The sequence below is a fragment of the Pseudomyrmex gracilis genome, unplaced genomic scaffold (genome assembly GCF_002006095.1).
Source record: "Pseudomyrmex gracilis isolate BER0280 unplaced genomic scaffold, ASM200609v1 scaffold_0, whole genome shotgun sequence".
Taxonomy (NCBI): Eukaryota; Metazoa; Arthropoda; class Insecta; order Hymenoptera; family Formicidae; genus Pseudomyrmex; species Pseudomyrmex gracilis.
Window position 1 is genome coordinate 490,801 of NW_018020584.1, and position 9,239 is coordinate 500,039.

The window sequence follows — 9,239 nt, forward strand, 5'->3', positions numbered from 1 at the left end:
AGTTCTCATCTCCAATTCAATATCGACGCAATAATTAACGATCTTGTATCATATGCGAATTATTTATTTGAATTGTGTATACGCGCGGGCATGTATTCGAAAGCGCGTAAACATCTGTAAATTTTACATTTTCTCCTCATTTCGGGTTTTTTTCTCTTTCGGTCGCTATTATTGTAGAAAGTTGAAAACATGTTGAAAACGTGTCGCATCAGTGGATACACGAGATGCATTAATTAGGTAAATACACTCAGTAAAGCAGTTTCGCGCACGTTTCTTTTTTCTCGAAGATCCGGTTGACTGAAAGTAATTAATCAATTGAAAAATTAGCTACTGAGAGCTGCGGAAGAGCGATATAAATCATTACATTTGTAAAAAAAGAAAGTTTATGAAAGTGTGTAATGTGCGAAAACTTTACATGATTTGAAAGACATTCTCTCTCTCTCTTGTTTTCTTTCTTTCTTTGTTTCTCTTTCTCTCTCTTTCTAATGCACATATCAAAAAGTTTTATTGTTACCATCATAAAAGATTTGAATTTTATGAGGCATATTTGGAAGCCACAGTTTCCACATATTGTCTTTTGCATTGTTATTATTAAATATTATTAATGCAATAATCTAATTTTAGTAACTTACTAAGAGTAAAACGTCTTGCGACTTCGATAGATTTATGCAATTTGCAATGGAATGTTTTTGCAGCAAATTCTTTTCAAACGAGTTTTCTTATGATCATGCAAGAGCAACTTGTGATATTTACATGTCGCGTTTCATCGTATTCAGAGTGTGACTATGGTGTGCGTACAGTGTATTCTAAATGCGTTAAGTTCCGTCAAAGAGCGTTCTCATTAACGCGATTAACGGCATTATAATTGGACTTAAGTAATTACAGACTGACTAAGAAATTAGACAAACTTGCATCTGTTTTTGTTTGTTTCGTTTTTCGCGGGTACTATCATAAGTAATTCTTCTTCTCAACCGATTTCTCTCTTACGGATGAGCGAGAACAAAGGTTTCCCGACCTTTTAATAGCGATCTTGTAGTTGCCGACTAGTTTCTAACAGAAGGCCTCTTCACTTAATTGCTTCTTGACATATGAAATGAAACACACTTTGAGTCTTCGTTTCTTATCTATGACTTTCCGTGACACTAACGTGTTAGTTTGTATCCTTCTGTTCTTCCGCGTTCGTAGAGATCTTATCATCGTAGACTAAATGTAACGTAATGTACTTATGTGAGTTAAACGCAGTAGTGATGTATATTTCGTATTATCGTTTTGTGTATTTAAGAGACAAATTTGCCTCAAAATATTTCTTTCTAAATGTTGTATTTTCAAATTTTTTAACAATATATATTTATTTTCTGGATGTATACAGGATAAGACCTGTCGCAATAAAATTACGATTAGAGTTTTGAACTTAGCTTTATACACGTGAGCTTATACTCGAGATCGACTAATTTTTCACTTTAATGGCTAAGAACAAAGATTCTATTTTTTCCCTTTATTGATTTCGGCTTTAATAGCTGAACAGTTTCTAATCGACGCTCTCAGCTGTGTGCTATAACTGTACCAGACGGAACGACGTTTCGTGACGTAGAGAGATCATCAAGATCAAGGTTGTGGAAGCCCAATGCTTCTGGATCACGACAGAGAAACTCGTCTTTCGCTCACGTGAGGGTAAATCGCGAGTAGCGGTTTGTATCGATCGTACACACGGATTCGATGTATGTATATCTTCTTCATGCATATACCGACCAATCGGGACAACACATACACAGAGACAGACTCGCTTACGCGTGTACACAGGTGCGTGGAGCCTGGTAAGGTGAATGTGCCTCGAAACACAGCGCGGACACCTTCAGTCGTATCTTCTTCCTCTTCTCTTCAACATTACGGACGATGCACCGGTTGGTTCTCTGACGATATCTCGCGTGCACTTGCAGTCCGCTACTCGCCGAAACCATAACCGCAGATGTGCCGACCGCTTTCTTCCTCACGAAATATACGTTCTGAAAACATCGAAAAATATCAAGTACGAGATATCTTCTTTATAATACTGTGATTACTGTGATTTGGTGATTAAATAATATTTTGGACACATTGACTCGGTTTAAAAGTGAAACGCGTGCATCAAGTATATTTGCGATTCTGTTGTGCCGCGCTCATCAGAACTGATTTAATTGAAGACAGAGAATGGATTGATAACATCGCCGGTTGATTTCCCGACCAAGGTCGTTAACTCGCAAAACGCAGCATGCAATCTGAATTCAGAAAACAATTTATCGCGTGTTCAGCTACGTGACTACGTGCTGTATGTACGAGTTGCTGTGTTATGCGATATCGTCGAGTGAATCGTCAATTCTTGTTCGTTGGTTGTTTGTGGCTCGTGCCAACCGACAAATACGCGTTGCCTGTAAAAGTCTTTTAATTACAAGATATGGGATACGAGCCTTACCATGGTCGTCGCGACATCATCGGCGATCTCTTCGATTGAAGATTTTTCGAAAGATACGCTAGGAAGGTACGAAGAACTTTTTTCATGTTTAAACTTTTCTTTATTTACATTTCTAGAAATTATTGTACGTTAATTTTAATAGATGTAACATTTAATACGATTAAAAATTATACGCTGCTATTATAGCAACATTATTATAGTAATAAGATAAAGCTATTTTTATAATTGAGAAATGATTAGCTTTTAAGGCGTTATGTGAATTCGGTCAGAATAGACAACGGTAGTAGTAAATTCGGATCCGTTACGCATTCAAGTTCCGCGATACGCGTTGACCGAACGCAAATTGCTCCAAATGGCCTCACGTCAAGTTCCGTGATAATACAGGATCCCATCCCATTTTTCGAACGGTTTCAGATCGACCATTCTTTTGCGTCAGACAGCATATCGCGATGACCAAATGCGAACGATCAATTTCGATTCATCGCGCACACTCCAAGAAATCTTTTCTCTTTATCGTAAAAAAACCGAGAGAAAAAGAGTATTAGTAGAAGAAAAAAATTCGTACGACATCAGAGAGTCTGTAACTTTTTTGTGGGTCGGTGAAATTCTCTCGGATCGTTTCGCTTCTCTTGATTAGAAATGAATGGTCCATGACGATACGCGTGTCGTTCACGCCAAAACACACACCGGCAGATCGAAAGTATATTTGCTTCCAATCGCGACGACTCACGTGGCCGAACATCATCACGAACTTGACCTTGTTTGATGATTTTCTCTGATGCTCGGTGTAAAGTGCGCTGATAATTGAGAGAGAGAACATAGAAGAAATCAATGATCAAGATGACGATAGCAGTTGATACAAGTTTCAATAGATAAAAAATGAATGAGTGATCTATATTTGTACAACATGTATGTCTATTTTAAATCATACTTAACTTATATTTTTTAGTATTTTTTTGATATTAAAATTCTTTTTAATTTATAAAATTCTTTTGATATTATATCTTACATAAATTCTGTTTTGCAAAAAATAATTCTCGCGTTGTGGTGAGTATCTTTTCTGTTCTGTAATATCAGGTTTTTCTTGTTGAAAAAAAACCGAGTAAACCGCAAATTACTCAACAAGTCGACTCATATTGACCTTGCGGCTTATAAGAAATTCAAGATGAAAACTAGCGATGATGAGTCACTGATAAACGCGTCTGTTTCTGGATTGCGATACATAAAATGTCGTTCTGACAATATTTGCGCTGATTACAGACTTTTATCGTGTCATCGTTGTAAATAAAATAAATTACGTTGGGAATGATGATATCTGAATCAGCTTTTGAAAAGTCGCGGTTAATTGCATAGTGGATTATTAAAAGAATATTCGATTTCTTCACTTTTTAAGCTTTTCCGCTAATTTTGTGTGAGGTGTTAAAATTTTTTGATTTATGTATTAAATGCAAAACCTCAAGAATAAATGTATATCGATTGCGTTTGTTTTAAAAATAGCACACGTATCTTATAAGACGCCTTGAACTTGCAAACCGTGTCTCTATTCTTTCTCTGCGTGATTGCTCTAAATGAAACAACTTTTTAAAAAGGTAATCCATTGCATTCAACTATTCATTAATTATAAATCTTAACATCCATAATCCAGGCTGAGGTCCATTAGGACGATTAACCTTTGATGTAACATTCGCGGCAAGAAAGGTATAATACGACAAAAACCAAGGGAAACTGGCATTTTAACTGAAAGTCACACTGAATTACGCGGGACTTAATCACATTCTTCACGGTCGCTCTTCCGCCCTAAGACTGTCTGCAATACGGTTTCCTAAAGTACATGACTTCAATTTATTACGTGTATACGTGAGCGCAACTTAATGCCGAGGTGGCGAGAATGGAACGGCGAAGAAGATGGGAAAAGAATCGTCCGGCTCTCGGACGCACGGTCAATTAAGGCGCGACTGTATGTAGGGAACCGCCAAGCCGCGCAGTCCCCCTGGACCCCTCCGCATGACGAAGGAAAGGGGGATTAGTGCACGCTCAATTAAAGGGAGTACGCAGCCCGGAACGAACATTGCTCCAGAACACGTCGCGCTGCGCCGACTTCGTCAAGTCCCATTCTTATATTCCTCTCTCTCGACACTCGCCAGGGCGAGTAAACGCATTTAAGAACGTTTAACCCCAATTTAATCTCGGCAGCTTAAGGTCTTCACCGTAAACAGACATTAAGAAACCGAAAATGTTTACTTGAATTATTTATATACAGAATGTCTCTGAAAAATTTTGACACGGCCTACATTTCTGATTAATATAAGATAAGCGTATGGCCAAAAACTACACGTGTTAATTTACAATTATTTCTCGTAGAAATCGGCTTTCATTACAAAACGGTACACGCTAATGTAGTAAAATTAATTTCATCACAAATAATTACGTATGCAATACGTTCCTCATTTCGAGGAAGGCATCGTACAAAGTGAACGATGCATTCAATTATATCTTTACATCGCTTTCGATAATTAGCCATATTAATTTGCTGTTATAATTGCAGCTGACGCTACAAGTGCACATATATAAGTTTGCAATTTTTGCGAGTTAAATCCGAGATACGCTCGCGGAATTTTGTCGGATCCTCGCAGATTCGCCGTTATTCGGCTTCGTCCACCGTTTCTCGTCGCGATTCCGCAAAAACTGCTTGTAGATGAATGCCGGCCTCTGGCGAACGTATACTTACTTGCAAGTACTTACGACGATATGTTTCTTCGACGCGGAAGTCGACCTGGCCGCAGGTATTCTGGTCGCGTAGGTGAAGGTCACGAAAAGGTTACTCGTGGGACTGTCTTTGCTATCGGCATCGCAAAGACGTTGAAGCTTTAAAGTTTATCGAGAAGTCGTTCGGTAAAATTTCTTGCGTTATTGCCACAACGCTTAATATACACAAGTGTATATATGTGAAATTGACGGAATATTGGTCGCCGGTTACAGATGTATTCAATATTCGATGATTTCTTATCGCGACCGGTTTATCTTCTGATGTAATTGTATCTAATTGGAGACTCAATTAAAACGGTTATCGTAAAGAGAACACGCGTATCATTTTTTTCAGTTCTTCGTACTCTTCTCGAGATGATTTAATTAGGAAAATAACCGGTAATGTTGGCGGACTTATTAGCGGAAATATTAAATTTTGTGGCAGCGTTTAAATCACACGACAATATAACGAGATTGCTGAATTAAAATTCCGCATTTTCATTCGAGTATTAGATAGAGATCCGTTACTTTCTTCTGATGCTTTGACCTTATGCACATTACACTCTGATGATTTATCTTTCATTTAACGGATATTGCATTCGGATATTCACCAGTGACGTCATATTCCTTCACGCCTCGACCATATGGGGTTACTTACCCGAGACTCCCACAAGATCGATTTTCGTACGCGGTGACTTTTGCACGTGCGACGCGATTACGGTGCGCGTTGCGCTCGTTCGTGTATAGTACGTCGGCGCCGTCGCAGCGACATCGCGACGCCCGGCGACGAGAGTCAGTGCGTCGCGCGACGTCACTTGAACGTTTCTCTACCACGTGCTTTGTTAATTGCGCCCTATATTCGTCCTTAAACGTCCGTATCATCAGTACCGTGTATATGTGTGTGTGATGTGCATTACACGGAGTTTTTTATTTATTCTCGTGTGAATGTCCACGACGTATAAACGCGCGACCTCAAAAAAGTAATTAATTTTTATATTATTTTTTTTACTTTTTCTAATAATAGATGTAAACGATATAATTATTATATAAATCGTTTCTCTATAAATGTTATAATGTTATTATGCATGATACATAGAATATCTTGAAACATTAAACTACTTTATATTGTTTCTTTTATCATTTCTTTCCTCGCATTCTCTATTGTTGCAATTTTTCTATCCAAAGATAAATATTTTTGGTGTCAGTGATTCACGCGTAATTTACTATTATCTTTCGTTTTGTATAACAAAATATTTTTATCGATAAACTTAATAGCCATTTGTGTTTCTTATTTATTAGTCTTTATGATCATGTTTAATTCGTCAACTTTTATATTACACATGTGTAGATATTACAAAACTCTCAATGAAATTTAACTAAACATAAATATTCATACACATAGATCAGTTTCACTACATCATAATGCAGTCTGAACTATAATACACGATAGTCGGTTGCTTGAACATTTTTTCTCTATTATTGTATCTTTTTTGTTGCATTGTGCGGCCTTTTTAATGGTTGAAAACAAATTTATGTAGACATATAGTGACAAACGTCACCAGTTATTACCTATAATCAGAGGAGCATTATCGGCAATTTTGTTACGTATATATGTAAGTGTACTAGGTGCATCGTTGAGTCATCGTGAAATATATCTATGTATAGTAAAGTCTGGATGAATATAGTGAAGTCTATATTTTTTTATGTGACAGAACAACATTAATAATGATGCTTTTACACTGATTATAGACAATTATTTAAAGGTTTTTATATGAAGGAAAAGGTCTTTATATTAAGTTCATTATATGATTATATTTGCCAAAAATACGAAAATGTTACAGCCAAAATGTAAATTCCGCGAATGTATCAGAAACACTTAGTAGAGCAAAGTTTATTTTAACAAAACTTTCATACAGTATTAACACGTTTACCTCGTAAATCAGTGGCACATTTAGCGTTGAGAAATTTAATTTGGCGGGGAATTTGATGTTGAGTTAATTTAGCGGAAAACTTGATGATTTTGTTTAATGAAATCTCTCTAATGAAACATTTTACAACAAATCAAAACGTAACGTGCTGAATTTGACGAACCAGTACGTTGAACTCACGCTGCAAGTGATAAGAGAAAGTCTTCGTGGAAGCGAGCTTCCTGTTTCTTTTTTCATTGCCTGGAAGCAAGATTCCCAGAGAGGGACCTTCTCTACGTGAGGATAGATACTGCGTAAAGGAACCATTAACCTTCCCGTAATAGAGGTATTCAGCGGGTCAGCTTTGACCCCGTAAGTCGGGACCGGTATTCGACGCTTGATTTACCCACGAAGATAGGCACCACGCGACAATATTCACCAGCTTTTTCCCTCGGGCAATGTACAAAATCTCTTTCTCCTTTTCTCTCTCTCTTTGCGATAGATTCATGCTTACCTTCTTCCGTTACGCATTTCCCGTGAGAAGAGCTGTTTGCGCAATATAGGTCATTCTTCTCTTTACGCTAAAAAATAAAAGAATTTCTTAAGACATTAAAGTTAAAAAAATATAAATAATTACTTAGTAATAATTAGTAATGTAATATAATATCTAAGAAAGGCAAAAATCCAAAGTTTCGACATATAATAGATATGCAGGAAATAAAACAATAAATGAACTAGATATTTTTTATATTTTTTAAAAACATTTATTAAAAAAACAGGTATTCTTACACATTTGATTGTTGGATTATATTTTAGTATTATTTAATATTTTTACAATATAATTGACAAAGCTATTATTGATCGTGTTCTTCTTTATATTTTTTGTATATCATTTATATCATTATTTTTGTTACTGAACATTTTGAAGAAGTTATAATCAATGTCTTTAAAAATTCTCTTCGGCAACATTATTGTTGCGAGTTATAAACCGTAACGTTTTCGTCACGCATGATTCCGATCAATGCCATTTCAGCGTAATGCGAAGCGTGTTATAAATGCTGAGTAGTAATTCAACTCTTATAAATATTAATCTGTTAGAGTGTGAAACCGCAGAACTTTACACTCGTACTTCCTCAAATTAAAAACAATTTTTTATTATTCATTTAAAGGGAAATCGATGAATGTGAAAAAGTAAAGCGATGACCCACGAAAGTGATACTCGTCTCTCGTTTGCATGGTCGATTAATTCTATTCCGGCAAAAGGACGCGCCGTTATATTGCTTCAAGGGTTGTGGTATAATTTAACGAACGATCCTTGCGCATATAAAGTCGCAAAGGAACGTAGGTGTGTGAATGTCGGAATTGCGAACGACACGAGAAACGCGGAAAGAGAATAGCAAAGAGACAAGGAGATGGTAAAGTTAAAGTTGGGGGCGGCAAAATGCACTCGGCGACAAGCTCGATGCGTTGTAACTTACGAGCATTTCTTTTGAAATTCACTCGGCGATGGCACTTTTTATATTTGAGATTTTTTGCTTTTACGAGACTGGAAATCGTATTTTATGATAAAACATACCACCCTTGCCGCGATGAAACTGCCTGGTTTGTCAAAGAATGAAAAGAATGGGAAATATTGCGAAAAATTCGAAGATCCATGTTTTTCAGCCTAGTTGTACACACACAAATTAGCGCGTCAAAAATTAATTTATATGTTTTATATAACTACAAAAATTTTCGAGAGGATTTTGAAAAGGAAAGACTTACTAAATCAGTGCTTATATTAAATGGCAATTATCGAAGTGATAATGGGCCATTATGCATATTTTGACAGACAATTACGGTTTCTTGTTAACTGGTTTAATTAATGCTTAATTATGCCCGAGTTAACTCGCGTGTTACGAGCATAACGGCCAATTTCCGCCAGCCATTATGATGGATCTGAACGTTGCGGAACGATTTGCCAACAATTCGTAACTTTTGCTACATAAACGTATTTTCTCTCAAATTTTAGATCATTTGACTGCGTCTTATAGTAATATCGCGTAATCAACAACATAAAGCTGTCACGTTCCATAAATCTGTTATTCAAATTGTTGCTAACAAAAAGACTCAAAAGAAGGAATAAAGAAGGTCTCTGT

General features: G+C 36.5%; 1 protein-coding gene across 3 annotated transcripts in view; it reads left to right on the top strand.

Moving 5' to 3' along the window:
* Positions 1–9,239, top strand: part of LOC109863653 (WD repeat-containing protein 47) — a 55,103-nt gene that overhangs the window by 2,099 nt on the left and 43,765 nt on the right. The window contains exon 1 of one of the 3 annotated variants that reach the window (XM_020444081.1): positions 1,826–2,515. The exons of 1 other annotated variant lie outside the window; for it this stretch is intronic. In XM_020444081.1, coding sequence (XP_020299670.1) covers positions 2,451–2,515 — 65 coding nt within the window. In that variant the 5' untranslated portion in view covers positions 1,826–2,450. Of the gene's footprint in view, positions 1–1,825; positions 2,516–6,123; positions 6,175–9,239 lie in introns of those variants that run through there. One more of the 3 variants, XM_020444170.1, reaches the window with a different exon arrangement.